At 39.4% G+C, this 23,431-nt stretch overlaps 2 protein-coding genes across 5 annotated transcripts in view; one reads left to right on the top strand and one right to left on the bottom strand.

Annotated features, from left to right (window-relative positions):
* Nucleotides 1-610: 610 nt before the first annotated feature.
* LOC123970816 (zinc finger matrin-type protein 3-like) lies at nt 611-13,036 on the bottom strand. 3 transcript variants are annotated; one of them, XM_046049134.1, is made up of 7 exons: nt 12,984-13,036; nt 10,900-11,113; nt 4,985-5,727; nt 4,749-4,889; nt 3,668-3,834; nt 3,206-3,309; nt 611-1,206 (listed from the first exon to the last, which is right to left on the bottom strand). In XM_046049134.1, the coding sequence occupies exons 2-7, from the start codon at nt 11,021-11,023 to the stop codon at nt 998-1,000; spliced, it is 1,488 nt and encodes a 495-aa protein (XP_045905090.1). In that variant the 5' UTR covers nt 11,024-11,113; nt 12,984-13,036; the 3' UTR covers nt 611-997. The 3 variants fall into 3 exon arrangements, with proteins under 3 accessions (XP_045905090.1, XP_045905091.1, XP_045905092.1); XM_046049135.1 differs by having other exon boundaries at nt 10,900-11,075; nt 12,984-13,019; XM_046049136.1 differs by lacking the exon at nt 10,900-11,113 and having other exon boundaries at nt 12,984-13,020.
* The window catches only part of LOC123970815 (phosphatidylinositol 4,5-bisphosphate 3-kinase catalytic subunit alpha isoform-like), a 26,018-nt gene continuing 14,906 nt past the window's right edge, over nt 12,320-23,431 (top strand). The window contains exons 1-11 of one of the 2 annotated variants that reach the window (XM_046049133.1): nt 12,320-12,698; nt 13,150-13,219; nt 17,234-17,340; nt 17,739-17,907; nt 18,423-18,549; nt 18,906-19,115; nt 19,604-19,698; nt 19,859-20,014; nt 20,725-20,970; nt 21,546-21,631; nt 22,171-22,276. In XM_046049133.1, coding sequence (XP_045905089.1) covers nt 17,285-17,340; nt 17,739-17,907; nt 18,423-18,549; nt 18,906-19,115; nt 19,604-19,698; nt 19,859-20,014; nt 20,725-20,970; nt 21,546-21,631; nt 22,171-22,276 — 1,251 coding nt within the window. In that variant the 5' untranslated portion in view covers nt 12,320-12,698; nt 13,150-13,219; nt 17,234-17,284. Of the gene's footprint in view, nt 12,699-13,146; nt 13,220-17,233; nt 17,341-17,738; nt 17,908-18,422; nt 18,550-18,905; nt 19,116-19,603; nt 19,699-19,858; nt 20,015-20,724; nt 20,971-21,545; nt 21,632-22,170; nt 22,277-23,431 lie in introns of both variants that reach the window. The other variant, XM_046049132.1, reaches the window with a different exon arrangement.

Below are 23,431 nucleotides of genomic sequence, written 5' to 3'. Positions count from 1 at the left end.
TTAGGCTGAACAGATTTATGTAACACTTTTTCTACCAGATGATGTTGTTTGTTGTGCTTTGCTTTTTTTTTTAAATTAGCGAGTAGTGCTTTGGATTTTATTACCTGTATTAGGTCATAAAAATTTCAGTATGCTCCTTTTTGCCCCATGTGGCTCTGTGGTCACTAAGTGGCCCTGACATCCCTGCTGTAGGTCCTACTGATTTAAACACATGAATAAAAAACAAGACTCAAACTAAAACTCTGGCCTCGGTTTTCCAAAGGATGGGACTTGTTCTGACCTCAAGTGTTTACATCTTCTCTTGTCTCCTTCATTTTATTTCTATCAACAAGTTTCTCTATTTCCCACATTTTGTATACTCTCTTAATGCTTTAACCCTCTACATGTTGTACTTTTATTTCCAATTGTCCCTGAGCCTCCTCTCATGCCATGTTGCCTGTCTGTGCATTACTCGGCCTCTCCATGTAGCCTAAACATGCTCAAAATGTGCTTGCAATTCATTTGCATTTACCTGTATCCTGAGTCAGAATGAAACCCCACTTAAAGCCTTGTAGGAAAGTTGACCAGAAACAGTATAACAAAAGATGGTGGGTCAAAAAATATGATCAGATTCAGTCTACAAATTTTTAATCCACCATTTTCTCAAACATACGGTTCCTGTTCTCTGCATATATGTTGCAGCATGCTCCAATATACTGTATATGCTAAATTTTAAGTGTAATACCCAGACCAAATAAATCCATCAAATCCAATTATCGCTTAATATGATAGAGCCTTATGTCAAATAAGAGGTTTAAGTGTTTGATTCATCTAGCAAATAAATTGCAACAAGATCTTGAGGCCAAAACGGCTAATCCCTTCACTAAAAATACCCCTCAAACATGAGGCAGTATTTGCTTTGCTGCCCTTGTGCCGTGTTGTGCAATGCTGCCTCTCCACATTTTCTGTCCCACTCTAGTCTTTGTCTTTTCTCCCGCCCCCCGCCCTCTTGTGTCTCTTAGCTGTAGCCGAGGTTCTCCATCTCGTGGCGGTATCTTAACTCCGACACTTTTGCTTTGTGCTGCTTGCTCTCCAGATGCTGCCTGAAGTCTGTCTCCTGCTCGGCGCCGCAGTTGCACATGGAGCAGTAGAACTGTCCGCTGGGAGTCACGCACATGGCCAAGTCCCTTGGGATGCGCTGCCTCGGCCTGGGGTTGTAGTACGGCCCTGGAGGTAGAAAAAGAAACCACATTTATTTATCATGACAGCTAGAAGTATACTTCAATGTAAAACTAATGGTAGGCAAAGATCATATGAGATGAAGGACTGCATCTAATTATTGTTTTACCACCAAGTTACTTTTTTCAATAAATCCATTTATTTATTATAAGATGTTAGACAACTGGAAATCAAAATTTTCCAGACCCAAAAGATCTTAAAATTGCTTGTTTTGTTCAGCTAGTAGTCCCAACGATAGATATTCAATTTACGATCATACAAAACAGAGAAAAGCAGAAAATCCTCACATCTCAGAAACTGGAACAAGCAAATATTTGGTATTTTTAATGAATGGCAATTGTGGTCTGTTGGTCGGTCCACCACAAACTGAAATATTTAGATAACTGTTGCATTGATAATCATGACCATTGGAACATATATCCATGGTTTCCAGAGGATGAATCCAAAGGACTTTGGCGATTCCCTGACATTTACTCTGGCACTGCCATAAAGTTCACATTTGTGGTTTTGAGTGAAATTACTCAAAATGTATTGGATGGATTAACACGAAATTTGGTCCTGATGTTCATGTTCACTTCAGGATGAATTGTAGTAACTCTGGTGTCCCTTAGACTTTCTCACTGGTGCCACCATAGATCAAAATTTTTATTTGTCTTTTATGATCAAATACCTGCAGTTACAATTAATCCACTAATCATTTTAGTATGAAATCTTTGGCTGGGGACACACCCAAAGCCACATTTCAAAACTGATTTTAAATATACTAAAGGCCAGCCTCACACACCTAATAATAACCTGATATATCACTGATGTATGTGATAAAGATACACAAGAGTGTACAGAAAGAAAAGCACAGCTCATATGGGATTACAACTAGGTGGATCCTTGGAAAAGAGCAATGCTTGTGTGTGTGTGTGTGTGTGTGTGTGTGTGTGTGTGTTTGTGTAAGTGTGTGTCTGTGTGTGTGTTTGTGTGTTTGTTAACATAGAAAAACGAGAAGGAGATAGAGAGAGAGATAAAAAGACAGCGAGAAGGCAACTACAGGAGAGAGTGCAGCTATTTTGGGGTTTGTCCATCAAGAAAACTGATTAAATCAGCAGAACGCAGTGGTGTGTGTGTGAGAGAAAGAGAGTGGATGAGAGAGAGAGTGAGTAAAGAATGGAATTGGCTCTACTGTGTGATTTATCCTGCTTTCTCTTGAGCTGTGGTGCTACTGTTTTTGTCTGTGAAAAGATAGAGACATAACAAAAGACAGAAAGAAGGAGATAGTTGCTTGACGTCAACAGAAAGTCTGACGTTACCTACTCTGTATCTGTTTTCACACACACACACACACACACACACATGCACATGCACACACTAAGGAGAAAGCAGACACTCATATAAACGCACAGAAAGCAGAGCAGCTTTCAGCAAAAAACGTTTTCTCTTAACCCTAAGGTCCGATGAAACACTGGTAAAGCGCAGCTTTGTTTCAGCTTTTCTAAAACATCAGAGATCGATAAGTAAGTGATGTAATAGAGTAAATAAAATGACAAGCGTTTTGGATGAAGAAGTCCAATATTTAATAACATGATTTCTTAGATTTTCTACAGGTAAGAGATGCTGCCTTCAAAGGCTGCTAAAAATAATCTAGGGGTAGAGTGCACTTAAACAAGCCAATAAAGTGTCAAATAAAAAGCTCACTATATTTGATACACATGAAAAAGTATGTTTCATATACATATGTGATAGTCTAGCTTTAGGAATAAAATCTTTAGTGTTTTCTAGTGTTCATCATATCTCTTTAGCTAGCTGCTGCAGTTTACTGAGGGAGTCCACTATAGCTGTCAACTATTGGAGTTGATTGGCATTCTGGACAGCAAAAATTACCTCCCAGTATGTATAATGTATATGTACAGAAGACATTATGGATTGCCCCATATTTTATGACAGGAAATTAATAAAATATAAATAAAATAAATATATCTATAAAATAATATTTTACCTGGCATGGAAGTGGGTAACTGTGGGCTACGGCGATTTTTCACCAGTCTGTACTCACTGCCATCTTTCCTGTTTCTTCTTGGGGCTACCTCGTTGCTGCATTCCCTGAAACAGGCAGAGCCAGAGTTAAAAACATTTTCAATTTGGTTCAAAAGGTGAGTAAAACACACTGTCTGTGTCCAGACGTTTAGCTTGGCTACTTATATCTATAGCTACAACTACAACTACAACTTTATATTTGGGAGAAAGTCAAAAAAAAAAAAAAAGATTTGACTTTATTATTCAAATACATTTATTTTTCTGTGTTGTTTAAATAATATAGGAATACTTTAAAAGGCTATACTCAATCATGGCTTCAGCTGTGGCTTCCTGGAGATTTGCAGAACCAATGCAAAGGACATACAAAGCTAAATAAGGCCGAAACCTCTGTATACTTCAAAAAGGTTTCTATACTTAAACTTACATGTTAATGGAGTTCTGTTGGGCCTCAGCGAGCCGTAGTTTCTTGGCGTGGTTCTTGCCCTGGTAGTGGGCCTGTGCCACTGCCGGTGAACTGAAGGAGGCGTCACACAGCTTACAATAGTCATTCTCTGTGGCCAAGATGACCCGGGTCGCCCCTTTGTACAATGCCTGCAGATGCAGGACAAAGCAATGCAGTGTTTGTGGTCGAAGGAGTCAGGGAGTAAACAGTGAGAAAGAAATGTTTAGGTCCACTGGGAGGAAGAAAACAATTTCTTGCACAACTTCTTAAGATTTTCAGCTGGAAAATATACACTGATGAGTTATTGTATATTATTATATGTGCTAAAGTCCACAATATTAGTTTGACATTTAAAACATCGTATTATTAGTTTGATAGATGTAAAACATTATGAAAACAAGTTATGTTGCCTCATTTTTACACTTAAGGCTTATTAGATCATGGGCAAAAAAGGACGTGACTGTATATATATATATGTATAATATTTGAACATTGACAGTTTTTAATTGATATGGTGAACTTATCAGCTTAACAGCTGCTGAAACTCACTATAAAGCTGTGGTGTTCAGATGATAAATCAGGTGATCATTCTCTATTGGTTCATCACTACGAGCAACCCCTTTCACATTATCACATTGTTTTCTCATTGTATACATAAGAATATCAAGTATAGCTGTGTTACAATCTGAGAAAATGTAACATTACAATAAAATCTATTACAATAATGTCATTGAATTGTTTCTCCAAATAGTAAGTAAACATCCCATTCCTTATTATTTAGAGAATGTGGTTCTATCACTATTTTGACCTTAGATGTAACTCTTGGTAACACAGAGCAAAGAAAATTTGAGTCTTTTTTCTTTTTAAAGTGCAGCTAGAGAGACGGTGGTGAGGGAATGATGTTCAAATAAAATTGGGTGACTCTGCAATTCTCTACCACCTCCTCAGAGGAGAACAACCGGAACAAGTGGATTGGCCACTTCAGCAGCAGTACACCCACTTCCTCAACTAAAGCTCTAACATTTAGGTAGGTTAGTGCTGAGTTGTTAGATCTGAATCTGACCTGCCTGCCTGCGTCACTGTCGTTGGATCCTGAGCTGAGGGCTATCTGGCCAGTCGTCTCGAGGGCTTCTGGGATCCTGATGGCTGGAGGCTGTTGACTGCCAGCGTAGAAATTTCTTAACTTTTTACTGTGGTTCTTCCCCTAGACAGACAGATAATGGGATGTATGTGTGTTGTCTGTTTGTATCTTAAAATTGTACATGTTTTCTACATATGCAAATGTACTTTTCAACTGACCTGGTAGTGAGCCTGTGCCTGCTGAGCAGAGTTGAGGGTAACGTTGCAGAGTTTACAGTACAGCGGTTTACACAGTTCTCCCAGCCCCAGAGAGTCTTCCTGCTCCTCCATCCCCAGAAGAGAGCCCTCATCCTGGGGTTGCTCACTGGCAGGGGCTGCCTGACCCAGGAGAGGACCATGGATGAGGCAGGACACCGGGGCCGGGATGAGGGCCAGTCCTGGGGGCCTTGGGGGCAGCTGTGAAGGGTCTGGGCCCGGGGTAGGAGGGGAGGACAGTGGGCTGGGAGGGAGGGGAAATCGGCCAGCTCCGGGCGCAACTACTGGTGGGGGCACCAGTGCTTGTCCAGGATTTAGAGGTGGAGGCCCCAATGGTTGTGTGAGGTCCATGTTTGGAGGCACTATTGCTTGTGTGTGATCTACAGGTGGGGGGCCCAAGGTGTGTGCCATTGGTGGAGGCCCCAGTGGCTGAGCTGGGGCCATTGGAGGAGGGCCTAAACTGTGTGGTGGGGTAATGGGGGGAGGCCTTAACGTGTGACTAGCAGTTATGGGAGGGGGCCCTAGAGTCTGGGTAAGAGCCATAGTTGGGGATCCAATTGTCTGAGCAGGGGCAATGGGTGGTGGGCCGAGAGGCTGCGTAGGCGCCATTGGCGGGGGTCTCAGCTGGTGCAGAGAGTCCATATGTTGGAAAGGCTGCTGGGGATGGCTGAAGAGACTCAGTGGAGGCTTCAACATGATCTCTGGGCCTGTGGACATCAGAGGCAATGCACATACACATTGCTTTTGGACATGGACAGATTTCTTACAAGGAAATTCCATAAGCTTCATGAGGAAGTCAGTGCTGATTCAGACAGATGTGAATTCCATAATACATTAATAAACTATACATTCTATTGTCATTCTTGCCATTTCAGTATTTAAAAGCATAACTGAATGAAGCCTGGTTGCTGTGGCCACCTGTCACTCAAGACAGCGCTCCCTTAATTATGCATAACTTTAAGCCTTTATATTATTTAAATGGGTGAGTTATATAAAAATCACCCCGCTGTACAGTTGTTGTGAAGGGGGGAAATAAACTATATTTCTGTTTCGAGCTATAGACAATATATATATAGACAATATTATTTCTGCTGTAAAGTTCAGCATTTTAATATGGTGGTCTACAGGAATTAACTCACTTTTGGAGCCAGCCTCATGTGGCCATTCAATGAAATGCATATTTTGGCCCTTCCGAGTTGTCTTCATTTTTCAGCACCAGAGGTTGCCGCTTGGTGTTAATTAGCTATTGTTAGCATGCTAAAAGGCTACACTGAAATGGTAAACATGTTAAACATTATACCTGCTAAACATCAGGATGTTAGCATTGTCATTGTGAGCATGTTAGCATGCTGATGTTAGTATTTGGCTAAAAGCACCGCTCTGCCTAAGTACAGCCTCACAGAGCGGCTAGGGTGGATGTAGGTTGTCTTCTTATTCTGCATCTTGACCTGAGTCTGCATCAAATATCACATTGTTGTACAGAACGATGAATTCTGCCAATATTCAGTCAGAAAGAGTTACTTTCACAATATCACTTTCTAGGCAAAGTTAAATATATGCTTTCCTTTGGAATTTAGACTATTGCTGTTCAGATACTGTAGGCTTAAGTGGATATTGTCTACAGATTGTCAATTGGACAGTGAGGTGGAGCTTGGTGAAAATTATGACCAATGTACAGTGACATCAAGACATTTATTTCTTGGAGCCCTGAGGCAGGAGAGATGTAAAGAGATGGGCGAATGGAAACACATGCCTCGGACAAAGAAGCTTTACACTCCAGTGGGCATCAGAAAGATTAGGCTGAGCCTGCAGCGCCTGTACTCATGCATACGGGACATGCAATACACATGCATGTGCACACACAAACAGAGACAGGGACAATAAAATCCTCAAGCTTCCCTGATCAGAAAAGATCACAGCCTGAAGTGTGATTGCTTGAATAAGCTGATATAGTGTGTGTGTGTGTGTGTGTGTGTGTGTGTCTGTGTGTGTCTGTGCGTGTGTTTGCATTGTAGGCAAGGTTGTGTATGAAAAACAGAAAGGAAAGGCACTGAGTTGATTTTTATGTGTTCGTTTGTGCCGCGCTAATGCTCCATTTCGTGTGTGTATAAATACATATATTGTCAGGTCAGTGATAGGCCAACAGCTGTGTCAAAACTCACTGTGCTGGAAGCTTTTATCTGGAATCCAATTGGACGCCCAATGGCAGTGATTCATGGACCCAAAATAACACCCTGGAGTGTTTGTGTTTCCGACTGCTGCTTGCTGTCAGTCCGTCTGTCCAGTCTGTCTGGCTGCCTGTCTGTCACCTAGCCTGGCTGACCTCAGGAGAAAGGTATGCTGAACAAGGCACTGACCTTACTATAGTCCTGTCAACTGCAAGATGAGACTGTGGACGATTCGGTAGAGCTAGACAAGTTGCATATATATACAATCATAAAGTAATAATATGCAGCAGTTGCATATTAATAAATATCAGTTTTCACTACTCATTGGAATTGTGAGTGGTGTTTATATCCTGCTAATCAAAACGTTTACATCCGCTGTTTTAGAGAGTTCCTTCTTACAAGATATTCTCTGGCATCCTTAGGGAGCAGCAGCTGTGGTTTATTTGTAATAATCAGCGGAGGATGTGGGTTAGTGTTGCCCAGTGTGAATGGAAAATCAAAGGAAAGCAGCTCTAACAGAACCTCAAGTTTCATTAACAGAACATTTAAATGCACACTTAAAGTGCATTGCAGAAACATCATAGCAATGACAGCTTTAGTACCAAGAATGGAAACAAAACAGGAAATGTGATTTAAATGTTAAAATACACAAGCAAAATCAAAATAAAAGCATGTACTGTAATCATTAAAAGGGTAAAAGAAGGTCCAAAGGTACTACATAACAAGTTTTGAGAAGATTGTACTTAAAATGTTAATACTGTTCTTAAATGAGACTGATATGTTGTTAAATCAGACACATCATCAATGCTCAGCAATCACTATTAACACCATCCAGAACCAGATACACCGATCAAGTTCCACATACTGCACATTCACACATCAATCTCCTCAGCAGTAGCCTTATGAGAACCCTTCAACCAAGTTTGAGACAGCATGCACAGCCGTCTAGAAACCTCACAGCATCTATAAGCACTTGATATTATGCATTAAGCAGTTTAGAGTCCACATTCTGACACCACAAAATAGATCATTATTTTACTTAACATGAATTTACTGTTTATCAGTTACAATTAAAGGTAAACTTTTAGACATTTCTGTCAACTGTTTACACAACACTGCCTCTCTATACACCGTAGTGCTTTTTCCTGACCTGTTCTTCTTCAACCCTTGGTGATACTACCTCATGTAAATTACTCATGATATCATGTAGCCATTACTGTACCTGAAATCAAAACAGGGGCCAAACAGGAATTAATGATTGCCAGATTTTCTTGACTTGACGGTAATAGTTCATGCAGGAACGTATTCTTCCAAATTTATCTAGCTGAATCTGAAGCTCTTTAAGGTTAAACCTCCATCTATTTGTTAGTGTCACAGTGAATGTTGTCATTAGAAATATTCTGCACGAAATCCAATCTTACTTTATCTGTATTTCAGACCCATTGTTACTCTAAACTGACAAGACAAGTTCCATACTATCCTGATTTGTAGTCACACACTTTTGGGGGCTCCGCCATTAAAGTAAACTCTTAAAACACGGAAACATACTGAAATCTTTACAGAAAATCTGAAATTTGAACAATTTTCTTTGTGCTTGCGAGCATTTTCAGGTGGATTTATTCCTCCCTCTGTGAAAGCACAATAGAGATGATAGAGTAAATGAACAACAAAAAGAAGAGGGATCTACAACTGCTACATTTATTTGTGCAAACTAGACTGGACTGACTACATATAAATAAAAATAAATCTTCATCACCTCTCACAAGAACCTCATAGCAAAGCAAACAGCACAGCTTTTAATTATACCACTGCACATAATAAAGAGAACAGTGGTGCTGATTTATTGTGCTCATTTGACATACTGCACAGTATCAGAGGTGTCAGGTGGCTATACCTTTTTCATGTGCGCTAGATAAGCCAAGGTCAATTCCACCTCAGAGACCCAGATCCAGGTCCACAAAGTCTATAGAGCTGCAGCACGTATGGATATTACAGCAGTGGACCTTGCTGCAAAGTCAAAAAACCTTTGTTGCTTTGCATTTGAGGTTTTGGAGAGAACACAATCAACTTTGCAAGTCAAAATCAGGCTTGTGTAATGTTGCTGTGAAGCACAAGGCACTAAGTGATCAGTAGATTTAACGACGCAGTAATGTTCTTCATATTCTCAAAATAAATAACCGAGAGTTGAAATAAACTGAATCCATGGATTGAAACTACCAGATCAGAAGTAATCAGAAATAAGTTATTAGTTCATCACTTGACAGACTTTTGAACTTGACACAAGATTTCTTGGTTTGCTGATATAGAACCAAGCCACACAAAAACTGGAGCCTGATCATCTCATGGCCTCCACTGAGAATCTCTAAATAGGCCAAGTGTTCTTTTTCTTGCCATACTGTGTTGTGTCACATCAATTATGGAGCAATGAGAAGCACATGCCTGCACTTATTCCATCTGCTTCACTGGGCACTGGACAAGTGCAGAAAATACGTTCGAATGTACTTTGCACTTTACTTACTGTGCCACTACAGAAATGCTCAACTTCCACTTTTATGTCTAAGTAGCACTAAAAGTTTGAATGTCATAATAATTAACAAAAAGTGGATTGTATTCTCCTTTAAAGACTCTAAGCACTAGTCACCTGGCATATGGATTAGGTTGATATTACTACATTGATTAGTTTTTATCCATTTCTCCTTATAGAAAAGAATTAGCACTAGACATCTAGCTTTGTTGAATAACTGATTACTAATTAAAAAGTCGTAACTACTGATAAAAGTATAGAATTTATTATTTTGGCTGATGAAAAGTTGGAAAATCTGGTGGCATTCAATTGAAAACAATACTATACAGCAATAAGCAATCAAATCTTTAGTTTAGATTAATTAAATAGGAAAATATTTGGTATTTTGATTTAAATGATTGATGGTTTATCATTAAACAGTTCCTGTTGATTGATGAATCAAGGACTGTTTCAGCACTATGTACAATTTGGCTTCCAATCAATTACAATAACTTCAATCTAAGACTTTATGCAGTCTATGCATTGTCAGCAATACATCAGCTGAGTGAAGATGAAACAGTTTAATGGCAGGAATATTGATCCATTCCATGCTGTGAATCTGTATCATCTACGTAGTTATGAGCATGGCTGGCCTCAAGTGCCTAAAAAGGAGTCAGTTCAGCCTGCGACTGTGCAGGTGCAATGAAGAAATACTTGCCACATGCCACCATCAGCTGTGCAGATCAAGCAGTGCAAAGGCTAGGAAGCAGCAACGATTCAGTTTATATTTCTTCACTTGCTCTGACAACACACCGCGTGATTGACTGCCATACACGAGCGATGGAAGTGAACATTGCATTGAGGCTGTACCCTGTTTCAAATTACAGTCAGACATCAGCTCAAACCTGGAGTCTCCCTGGAGGATGAGCTATAGAGCTCTTCTACAGCAGCCTGCAAGAGACCATTAGGGTAACAACCTCAGATTTTGCATCGCAGCATCCATGTTCTATAAGCCGCACAGAATGATGGCTGGTGCACCCCTCTACATGACATTATAATGATGACAGCAGAACCAGGGCAACCGGTCTCAACATCCACCTTTCTCTGTGCCATCTGCAAATGTCTGGTTAGATTTTCTCCATCCTTGCATGTTAGCGCATACTGCTGACAGTAAGAGGGGAGATCCTGTATGGCAAGCCTCTCCTTACCTGGCAATCGGGCAAGATAATGGCTGCTGTCACCGTAGCTGACAGGCGGTGAAGTGTAATTTCTGCAGAATTCTGCACTCTGGTAGTACGCTGCATCCCCGTTCTTCATCTGCAGCGCCATCATCGCAGTCACATCCCTTTGCCAACTTCTTCTCTCCAAAAACCGGGCGGCCAGGCTGGATTACAGTCCGTACCACACGCGCAGACACTGAGGCTTTCACCGGAGGGGTGATTTCCAGAAGACAGCGAAATACAGAAAGTGTCTGTCAGTAACAATGCACATTAATCCGCAACATGTAAACACATTGTATTTGTACGTTCACATCAAACGGCGACAACGGTGCTCTTATTCGCGGAACTTGATTTTTAAAGCCGTGAACCCCTGCTGGGGCTCCTCCAGCATCCCTTTGCTTCTTGGTACAGTCCATTTCCGATGCCACCGCTGCTGATTTGCATGGGTGGCAATCATGACACATTGTATAAATATGTTACACCTCTTTGATAGACTCAGATCCCCGGACGGGCTATTAATGAGACACAGTTCTGCTGGGAAAACAGCAGAACTGTGGCCTTGTGATGAAAATACTGATATGATATGGACATAAAAAATTAAGTTTTAATCAAAGATAATCAAAAAGGAAGCCTGTGGAATTGCACGGGGAAACAAGTAGGCCTATTATTAGCCTATTCTTATCAGCTATTGTTATTGTTTTATTATTTTTTTGTCTTCCTGCTACACTATTTATAATGTTTTATTTTGTAATATTACTAAGACCGTAACGTGCGGTTTGAATGCGCCAGAGAAAAAAGCCAGTAGCCTATATGGGTATTGCTTTTTTGTACACAAACCTATATAGATATTAGATATTATTATTATTATTATTGTGATGTTTGTAGTTATCTTCTGCCCACGTGACATACATTACTGCGATATTGTTATATTTTATGTTCATAGGCTACTCTAGGCTACTGAGTCTATGTTTGTAATAGGCATATATGGTTATGACTTAAATGTCACTGCACGACATCAGTTAAGATAGCAGAATTTTATTGTTTCTTTTTTATTTCATTTAAACAGTTATATTTTTTTATTTCCTTGCCTTTAAACATGGCATTTGTGCTGCTGTAAAGTGTGACTTCATGAGATCAATAATGTCTTCTCATGAAAGTATAGGCTACTTTACAGAAGCAAGTAGGCATAGGGGTCACGCCCACAAACACTAAAACATAAATATAATTTTTTTTATGTAATTATTTGTGTACCGTGATGATGTTATCCTGTATTAACATTTGAATGAAAAAAAAACTGTGGTTTTGTTGGTTGAACTTGTTATTTGGTACCACTAATATATCACCCACGGTTTCACTCTCTCTGCGTGTGTGTTTGTATGTTTTTAGAGGAAGGGAGGAGGGCCCCAGACAGACAGCGTGGCTGCATTGCCGCAGCAAGACAATCTGTCCAGTCTACCAGCAGCTCAGCTGCTTATAACATCCTCAGGGTGAGCCCTTCTGACTGGGCATTTTGGACAAATTCTCTGTAATTGTGCACCTTGCAATCCACAAAACAAAAGGATTTATTGTCGGTGTGGATTAACTGGTACTGTCACGGATAGCTGGCTCATAGGCTGACAGACGTCAAGATAGCAGCCTGCTTTGCCTCGGCACCGGGAGACACCAACCGGCCGTAGGGAACTGGAGGGGTCGGCTAGCTGGAAGGCTGGCTAACTGGCATTAGCCGGCGAGAACCTTTCAGACCTGCATCCTCAAACCCTTTGCATCGTGGTCGCCAACTCAAAGGGGTAAGATAGTATGCTAACATAGCTATAGTTGTATCTTTCAGCAGACCTATGGCTTGTGTTTAATGCTGGCAACATTAACATATTTTCCAACAAGGAGTAGACAGGCTCAGCGTTAGCCGTTAGCTAATGAACAAGAGAGGTAGCTAACGTTAACCGTTCCCAAACTGGTAGAAATTAATCGAAAGATAAATATGTGTAAGACAGAGCAATCATGGTTATTGTGGTTGCTAACAAATGATCTAGCCAGGTTAAGTCATCGTTAAATATAATGTTATGTACTTATACCGTTATGTTGTTTATGTTGTGTAGCTGTCATCTCTGAGCTGTCATTTCCAAACATCTAACATTAGCTAACCTGCTGCTAGCCAGTGTGAATCACGCGAACTGCTATAACAGATGTGATGTTGTTTGTGTTTTTAATTTCCTCTTCTCGCAACACATATCTCAGCAGCGTGAAGATGGAGTGAAAGATGAAGGGTGGAAGTGGCCCATCATCACAGTAAGGAGGGCTTCTCTCTGAGGTATGCTCCACAAATTCCTCATGTTTCCATCTGAACCACAAGTCTTCTCTTGACTTTATCCAATGTTGTCCTCTTTCCTGTAACTCACAATTGAAATTGCAAAGCTAATGTAATAGACAAAATGAAACTGAAAATCAATCATGGTTTTCTTAAAATCACATTGTTGTGCAACTGGTCAAACCTTCTGTTAACCACAAACATATTACTATGTGGTATAGAAACTGATCATATGTTAGATCTTGTGCCACTGCTAGCCTATAGAACTAAGTTCGTTGAACATTTGTGTTTCACTATTCAAAGCAAGCTTGTGTCTAGGCCAATGTTTCCCCACTCCCCACATCCTGTGTTGTGAGGAAGCTTCCTCTTTTGTCCTAAAGTGCTTAGCTGCATCCTGATCAGGGTCACAGATCGCAGAACTGCTCAATGGGTGGTTTGTTCTCACTCAGGGTTTACTGTTTTAGCTTGTTTTTGTACATACTCAATGCTAATATTTTTTTTTTTGTAAATGGAGTTTGCTGTTTATTCAGTGTCATGCATTTCTGTCCCTGTCACAACTCTAAACTTTAACTGAGTGGACAATTTCCGATCAGTTGGAGGTCATAATAATCATGGTCATAATAATGTCATAATTTCAGAGGGTGCTGTAGGGTTTTTATAGGTGATTTCTTAAAAAATTTGATTTGTGATATTAGAGGGAATGATCAGTTTTACATTATTGTTTTCACTTTCATCACAAAAACATTAAAATGTTTTTAGTGTGATTTTTTGCGGGGTTGTGTGCCCTTTGTGGGATCCCCAGTTGCTCTTTACTTTGGAGTATTTTTTAAAGTTGATCAAAGACATATGCAAATTTATTTAAATTACTGAAACAAAATCTGGGTGGTGATTCAGAGGCTAAAGTGCTGTAAACAAAAAGATTTAAACCTACCACAATGTCATGGATATGCCCTGTACTGTCCTCCCAGTTAATCAAACCCACAAAACATTTCAATGTCCGGTGCAGAGGGGCATCTTGCCAGGTACCTTAACCACTCTATCTGATGTGGGAGCCAGGGGCAATGTTGTTGAGCGTCTAGATTCCTGGTGGATAGAGCTGGGCAATCTGAAAGTAATATTGGTATTGTAAAATTAGGTGACATACCATGTGGGTTTTAGATTATTATAGTGACAGATCTTAAATGTTGTTCTTTACTGGTCTGAGAGGCTGTATTACAGCGATACAATGACCTTAACTTATTTGAGTGCTCAAGCTCAGTGAAATGAACAAGGGCTTCTACCTGCTTGGCCACTACATTCTTATGCTATTTGCTAATGGGTTTTTTTCTCAAAGAAGATTAGATAAGATATTGTTCAAACACACAAATTGTTTCTTCGTTCGTTAGGTTAAAGTAGTGTGGTTTAATCAGTAGTCAATGATGCCTTCTTTTAAATATTGTAATACGTTATCTCCAGTATAGTTTCTCTTATTCTCATAATGTTGTAAGACAGACCTTGTCAAAGTTAGGAAACACCACAAAAGTACGTGACAGTTCAGTGCTGTTTTGAGGTGGCGTGGTACGTCTTCTAGATTATTAGTACTGTTTTTTTTTGCTCAAAATATCTTGTTGTACTTAATATGTTAAACTAATTTAGTCTAGACAGCTAACATAATCCAGGCAGAGTAGCTTCCACAATTTCATAATGAATAATATAATATTTTAATAATATTTCTTCCCGTTCTGAGAATTGTTTATGGCCGTAAGTTGGCTGGAGGTTAAATTAAGGCATCATGTTGTAATTTTTTAAGAGCCCACATAAACACATTCTTTCCCATCACTGTGTCACAATCCGCAGTTGAGTCACTGTGTTGTTTTTGTGTTTGGAAGTGTTGGACCTGAGCAGTCTGTCTAAAATAGTTGTGCTACTGAAATCCCTCAAGACTCTGTTGTTTCCTAGTGCTTGATGACAGAGAATTAAAATTAGCACATTTTGACTGGTAAAATACAGCTACAGTACTGTTGCTGTAAAAGACCTGTTTTGATTACCTGAAGGCCCCGCTGTCCTCAGGTGCAGATCTCTTTTACGCATTTATTTTACAATATACTGGTGCCCTGCTCTGTATTAATAAAACTCTACTACTCTTTATGTTATACTGCTGTTTCTGCTAAAATCTGCAAGATATTTTGTATATATACGTGCTGAACTAGATTGCCATTTAGTTCGACTGTTTGTTTTTTTTTAGGATTGCTGAAATATCTCAGAGTTTGCAATTATTCATAGGTCTGGATCCAGTCTAGGCCTCTCTACCCTTGACCAACCAGGGTTGAATACAGGTTTAACTCACATCCTTATAATAACTGGAGGATTACTATATGGTTATTGTTATTGGTATTTTATAATCTTATAGTTAGTATTGGTATGGGTGTGTTGTAGCATTGGGAATAGTTAGAATTTCTTTAAGTATGTTTTGCTACGACTTGATTACGTGTGAAAGTGGTATAAGAGACATATCGATTTTAGAGGTTGGCACTGGCAAGGCTTGTGATGAAGGTCTTTTCCTGGATTTGATTTTACTATAAGAGTATCATTTAGTCACTTGACCTTGCTGAATTCCCCAAAAGGTAGTGACTTATTTTGTGTTGAGCCAAGTACAGTTCAGCAGAAGAACCCATCTAACTTGGAGTGGGGAAGGGACTTTTTCAGATTGGATTTGATCTGAACAGAAAGATGGGTCAACATCAGATGGATAAACAGCTCATATGCATCTCCCTGTGTCTGTCAACCAGTCATACAGAAGCAGAGGGTTTCTCTCAGGATTGTGGCAGATGGTGGTGCTGAGTTATCACTAGTGGTATTTGGTAATGGTAAATGGTATTTCAGACTGAAGTTTCTCTTGCTTATAAATTAACTAGAAATTCCCTAAATATGCAGATAGTACAGCAATGCTGTTGCCGACACTGGGGCAGTTGATCGTTTCAGGCAATAGTACTTGACATCCAAATTAAGAAATTCAGGGCATAATATAGTTCACCTTGACATGAGATTGTTGCACTTGATGATTTGCAGAATGAGTTAAAATGTATTTTCTTTCATGAGATAACTGGGAAAGTTAATTGTTCAGTTAATTGTTCAATGTAACAGGAGTTGTAAGATAAAGGCATTGCTTTCATTCTCAGTTTAACAACACAGAGGTATAAAACTGCCTCTTACTGTACTGATTAGATGATTCACATTGCTTTGACAAGTCGAGATGTCCTCCAGCACGGTTTTTAGTTTTGCACATGTAGAGACATACACACACATGTATGTATTTTTGAGGACATGCATAATGGGTCTCTTAAAGTGGGTCTAAATTAATGAGTTAAATCTATGTACGGTTTCTCTATATAAAAACCTTCTGGACTGTAAGTGCAGACTGCTGGTACGATGCACTATGCCAGTTTTACACATGCCATGGATACTGTGCAGTCGGTCTCTGTACTTGTTTTGGTCTTGCTGCTGTGTGGTTGACTGAACATTCTTCTTTCTCAGTGAGCACAGCTGAGCCTAACCCACAGCGAGCAGGCAGGACTGTGGAGGACTTCACTGAGCAGTACTGGCGACTCTCTTCAATTGAAAGCCGCTCACGTTGAGCCAAAAGTCACTAGATTTGTTGTTGTTTTTTGAAACGAAGTTGGCATACTGTATCTAGAAAACAGTTAAATTGGCAGAACAGTGGTTGCCTAATTAGGTCACAAAATTAATATTTTAAAAATAATTTAATTGAGTCACAAGGCACTTAAACAGTTGCTCAGTTGGCAACACTGTGAGGTGGTTTCATGTGAACCCACTGAGTCACGTTGAAAGTGCACATGTGCCTTTGAAACAATGCGTGTCAACAAAGTTACTATACAAACAGCATTCTGAGTCTGAACAGAAGCATCAAGTTAACTGTATTTAATAAACAAAATGTGCCTTTTACGTCCAGTATCACCACTGGGGCTCAACAGGGTTTGTGAGGGTGAGAACATGCTTGAAAGTGTTGTTATCTTTCAGGTTGTGCTCTGCAGCTTAACTGTGTGACTGAGCTGGGAGACATAGAGGAAGATGCCTCCCAGGCCGTCCTCAGGGGAACTATGGGGCATCCACCTAATGCCTCCAAGGTATAACACTCTGGATTCTGTTGTGGATATTAATGCATTTTGTGTTTTTTATTGTGTAGACATGTACTTGACAATTATTAGCCTGAACATGAACATGGATCGAACAGTCTGAGAGGCAAAATGTCTTCAAGCAACCTCAGTCAAGTCGAATTGCTCTTGATTTTAACCCACCTCGGAGCAGCCTGCTAATTTCATGTGATTGCAAATAAAAAAATCTCCAAAATTTGTATCCTATGTATTCATTATATATTATTTAGTATTCAGTTATTATTTGTTATTTAGTTATTTAGTGTATATATATTCTTTATCAACCGTTCAACCCAAAGAGGGCATAGTATATGAAAAATACTATAAAGTTCGTCATCAACAACATATAATGATACTGAGTGTGACACCAGGATTCTGGTGGACTGCCTGCTGCCCAATGGGATGATTCTGACCATGGAGTGTCTCCGTGAGGCCACACTCATCACCATCAAACATGAGCTGTTCAAAGAAGCCAGGAAATGTCCCCTCCATCACCTCCTACAGGAGGAGACATCCTACATCTTTGTCAGCGTTACACAGGTAAGAAGTCTCACTCTCAGTTTGATTGTCTGGTAGGCAAAAGTTTCCATCTAAATCAATATACATAATGGACATCCATTATTTAAAGTTTGATAGAATGACCCCAGCTGTTTATAAATGGAACAGCAATTTGTTTGGAGCTGCCAAAGCTGCTGTAGGTGATAATAAAAACAAATACTGTTGGTCTCTGGAACTTATCATATGCTGTACTTGAAATAAAGCCAATGTGTTCTTGCTCCCTGAAAATAATAAGAAACCCCTGCCTCACTTTTGTTGTGAATGGAAGGCTCACAAAAATAAGTAGTTCACATCTTGCTTGCCTGCCTACAAAACCCATCTTAGTTTTAGAAGATGCCTCTGTGCTTAAAAACACACCATGCTTTTCTCTTTTCCAAAACATCCATTCTACACCTTCAGGAAGGCAGTCAGCACTTACAGCAAATCACCTTTTGCTTTCATGAAAAGAGAAAGTGGAATATTGAATACAGCCTGTTTTTTTTCATTCCTGCCTGCAGGAAGCGGAGCGGGAGGAGTTTTATGATGAGACCCGCAGGCTGTGTGACCTCCGACTCTTCCAGCCCTTCCTCAAGGTCATTGAACCAGTTGGCAACAGAGAGGAAAAGATTCTCAACAGAGAGATTGGTGAGAGGATCTTCGCCTGTGATAGCATTGGTTCTGTTATAGCCGTGGTTTGTTTTTGTGTAATAAGAAAGTGAATTAATACATACAATACATTTCTTCCTCTCTGTTTAAGACAAGAGTTGTATTTAATTTGCTAGCTACTTTATTCATAGTAAATCTAAATGGGAAAGAGAAAAAAACAAAAAAATGTTTTTGTAAATCACCTGCTGTTTAAGCATGTTATTAGACTAAAGTTGTAAAGACAGTTATATTTGTTTTAAAATATTGCACTACAGTAGGAAAACATTATTTTCCTATCTATACACAGACCAATCTAGCCAAATTGTCTTAACAGGCTCTGCTTTGTATTCTGTCAGGTTTTGCCATTGGTATGCCTGTGTGTGAGTTTGACCTTGTGAAGGACCCGGAGGTTCAAGACTTCAGGAGAAACATCCTGAATGTTTGTAAAGACTCTGTGGAATTGAGAGATGCCAGCGGGCCCCACAGCAGAGCGCTGTATGTTTATCCACCCAATGTAGAATCCACACAGGAACTTCCCAAACACATCTATAGCAAACTGGACAAAGGTAGGCAACAGCTTCAGTCTATTTTTTTTTTCATTGTCAAATCTAACCAGGATCACAAGAGTAAAATAAGAATCTTTGGAAATAGAAAATGTATCTTTTTCTTTTTCGATTGTCTGATCAAGCCTATGAATATTATTTTTGAGAAAATAAAACACAAAGAAAGACAACAGAATGCCAACATGGAGCAAGAGGTGAACATTTTATCCTCCCGTTAATACTTAATCACTACTAGGCAGCCTTTAAAACTACAGCAATGTAATAACTTTATTGCAGACACAGGTCCATATAACACATCATAAAGTACACAATACAAGGAAATACATAAATAAAATAAAATTAAAATACATACATTTAAAAAAAAAAAAAATGAAGTGATTGCATTGCTATTAGTGTGATGCTATTGTATTAAAATAATGCATGGAGAAGAAGCACAGTGAATGAACAAAGGTGTCATGTCAAACAGTTTTTCTGTCTGTCTCTTTTTGTAGGTCAGATTATTGTTGTGATTTGGGTGATTGTTTCTCCAAACAATGACAAACAAAAGTATACATTGAAGATCAACCACGACTGCGTGCCTGAACAGGTGGGGTTAATATGCAATGAAATGAAAAGACATTGAATCAGTCATAAGACACACTCTATAGCACCTTCATTTTAAAATTCAAATTGAGGAAATTGAAGTATGTCATCATAGGCCTTACTGTAGTCTAATGTAGTCTGTCTGCATGTATGCGATCCTAAAGGTGATTGCAGAGGCCATTCGTAAGAAGACACGCAGCATGTTGCTTTCCCCAGAACAGCTAAAGATGTGTGTTCAGGAATATCAGGGTAAATACATCCTCAAAGTTTGTGGCTGTGATGAGTACCTGCTGGAAAAGCACCCCATCAGCCAGTATAAGGTAAGAGACATATGGGCAAAAATCGTTTTTGGGCATTTAATGAAAATAATTAAGACAGACCCTTTATATGTGGCATTAAAATTATTTTCTTCATAATTTAAGTGATTTATACCAAATATTTATTTAACAAAGCACAACTGTCAACATTGCTGGCTAATATGAATGAAGAGTTGGAAAGACTTAGTTTAATGGCTCAGACAGAAAAATAGCAGGCATAGTAGGGTGGCTGTCTGCTTAGAAATCTATCAAACTATTTTCTAAGATGGAAAAATGGTTTGCAAAATTGAGCATGCATTTTTGCAACATTGCATACTTAATCTGTTAGTAAATACTTTGCCCTGAAGTTTCACTGGGGAAAATGAAATAGTATAACCGTTGCATAAAACTGCATTTTTTTGTATAGGGAAATGGCATTTTATGATGAAACTAGAGATTTAAATATTTCAGCTAATCTGTTAGATCAGGCTCAGGGCCAATGCAGGACTTTTTATAAAACACTGGAACCATGTCTTCATGCAGAAATTCCACGTGAGCCAGAACAAATTAGAAGATGCACAAAGTGTCACTGTTTGCTCTACAGCAGTTGCTGGAAAATGACCAATTGGCATCACTGATTACACTTACGCATCGTGTAACACTAGCAGCTCGGTGTGCTTTTGTTCTAACTGTCCTCCTCTGTGTCATTCCCTGTCTTGTCTCTCTTCCTCTAGTATATTCGTAGTTGCATCATGCTGGGCAGGATGCCTAACCTGATGCTAATGGCTAAGGACAGCCTATACACCCAGTTGCCTACAGATAACTTTGTCATGCCATCATACTCTCGACGCATCTCCACGGCAACACCCTATATGAATGGCGAGGCAGCTGCCAAGACACTGTGGACCATCAATGGGACCCTGCGAATACGAATCCTCTGTGCCACCTATGTTAATGTCAATATTCGTGACATAGACAAGGTGGGGGCGCACAGTGCTTACAGGAATATATCGGTGTCTGTAATGATCATTCAAGTTAAACAACAGATCTCTAACACTCTTTTTACATAGTTGGTAGGATATGACTAGAGTTGGCCAAAGTGAGAGGAATGTTCTTTTGGTAATAAAATAAATGTGAATGGTATTTATTGTATTATTTGCAGATTCATTAATAAAAATGAAAACATATTAGATGTAATTAAGGCTTGTTTTTGAGCAGTAGACTGTTTGTGCATTTGTGCACATTGTCCCATCTCCCAACCCCCTCACTTCCTGTGGAAACAAACAGTCATTGTCCAGGTCCCATGTGAACACAGACCTTTACCAAGGGAAAGAAGTTCTGGTAGCTCATGTTTGTGCTCTGTCATGAATCATTTGTGTAAATGTAACCAGTCTTCCCAAACTGCCAGGCTGCATGCCACTGAAGTGTAATGACCATTTACCATGACAGCTGTTACACACACAATTAATTATATACTTCTAAGAAAACACATTTTTTAATTAATTTTTGTTTGTTTGTTTGTTTTTGTTGGATTTTGCTTCTTCTTCACTTATAGATATATGTGAGAACAGGCATTTACCATGGAGGTGAACAGATGTGTGACAATGTCAACACACAGAGAGTACCCTGCTCTAACCCCAGGTACTTGTCCATCCTTCATTATAATGCCTTTGAATTCACTGCAGTTGCCCTTAAATGCAGGACCCTTTAATTATAATAATAAATTTACTTGTTAAGACCTTTTCTGTGAAAAGTTAAACCAGAAAGAATTTGATTAGATAAAATGTGATAAATCAGTCATGGTACCCAATAATGGCAATAACTACCACTTTAATTCACTTTCTCATTATTTCACTGATAGACAATTACTTTAGACAATTTATACTGCTAATTTACTTTTAGCATTCTAAGGCAGGAAGGTAAAATTATCAGTTTAGTGCTGGCTAGCAACACTAAACTGCTGTATTATATTACTGTTAAACCTAAGCCTTGGTCCGCTCTTACACCTCTGGAGAGGGAAAAAGAATACTGTCTAAACTATGTATGCCTGGCCAACTCTCTTTAGCTCTTCTTTTTGGTAGCTTGCCTTGTAGGCATACATTTGAGATTGTTTCTGGTTCTTTTTGTTGGCCCCAGTCTCATTAATGATCTCTATGTCTCTTAACATTCTTTACCTCCAGGTGGAATGAGTGGCTCACCTATGATATGTACATCCCAGACATACCCCGTGCTGCCAGACTCTGCCTCTCCATCTGCTCTGTCAAGGGCAGGAAAGGAGCCAAGGAGGTATGATAGAAAGCAGTGAAGGAAATGACTCCATAGTACAAATTCGATTGACAGGAAGTGGACATGCAAAAACAGGACGTGTTTTACTAGGCTACATGGATATCAACAGTCAGTTTTTTTTAAACTGGTAGTAATTATTATGGAAAAGTAAAATACCTTACCATGAGTTTTAACTTGTAGAAAATTATTTAGTATAACAGTTGAATTTAACTGCATATTTTTGAAAAGTAAAATGGGATTTTACGATATAAAACAAGAGGGTACCAGAAACCAAATACAAAATCATGTCAGCCAAAGGAAGCTCATACCTAATCACTCAAATACTAATAGCAGTATGCTGTATTACAGGTACTTATATGGTATAGGTACTGTGTATGTGTATGTGTGAGCCTGTGTGTCTGTTAGCATGTGCCAGTATTGGTGACTGAACCTACCCCACTCTATGTGTCAGTCTGTCTTGAGTATAAGTGTCCAAGGTGAATGGGAGCTGTGGTATCATCTTTGGTTCTGTTTAATTACTAATCAATCATGGGCACTGTGGTGGCAGAAAACATCAACAGAAACACAATCAGCAGAAGGGACTTTTCCATTCATGATAGAATAGGTTTCACTTGTGCAAGCCACATTGATGGTATGGGCTATTAGTTCTCTCAAACTCATTCTCTCACAAGTATTTGAACTTTTAAAACACGAAAACTCACATAATGCAAAATCAAAATTAGGGCACTAAATTTAGCAAATGGTATTTCATCTGATTTACAATAAAAAGAATGCCTGTCTGTACATTTTACTCTATGTTTAGAAACCATGTGGTGTGAAACTGTTGGAAGTGTGTCAGTGTTTTTGTGCATTTGGTCTGAGACTTGTAACAGACACCCACACAGATTGATATTTCTTCCATATCTTTGGTGGAAAAGCTGGAAGAGTGGAGAGGTGTGTGTATATATATGTGTGTGTGTGTGTGAGAGAGAGAGAGAGAGAGAGAGAGAGAGAGTGTGGAGTGTATCAATGTATGCCAGACATGGATATTGTAACAGACTCCTGGGGTGAGTCCTGTCCCAACTGCGCGTGCCATTCTAGGTTGAGGTCAGGTTAGCGGATGCTCTTTCATGCCCTGCCTGAATTAAAGATAAACACTTCTCTACAGCAGCTTTT

This window comes from Micropterus dolomieu, linkage group LG05 (assembly GCF_021292245.1).
Source record: "Micropterus dolomieu isolate WLL.071019.BEF.003 ecotype Adirondacks linkage group LG05, ASM2129224v1, whole genome shotgun sequence".
In the NCBI taxonomy this organism is placed as follows: Eukaryota; Metazoa; Chordata; class Actinopteri; order Centrarchiformes; family Centrarchidae; genus Micropterus; species Micropterus dolomieu.
Note: the sequence above shows the minus strand (reverse complement) of the source record. Positions and strands in the feature narration are given on the sequence as shown.

Coding starts and splice junctions, on each gene's coding strand:
- LOC123970816 (XM_046049134.1), bottom strand. CDS start 11,023: ATGATGGCGCTGCAGATGAAGAACGGGGATGCAGCGTACTACCAGAGT. Junction 5,728..10,899: donor TTATCTTGCCCGATTGCCAG/GTAAGGAGAGGC, acceptor TGATGTCCACAG/GCCCAGAGATCATGTTGAAG. Junction 4,890..4,984: donor AGGCACAGGCTCACTACCAG/GTCAGTTGAAAA, acceptor CTGTCTGTCTAG/GGGAAGAACCACAGTAAAAA.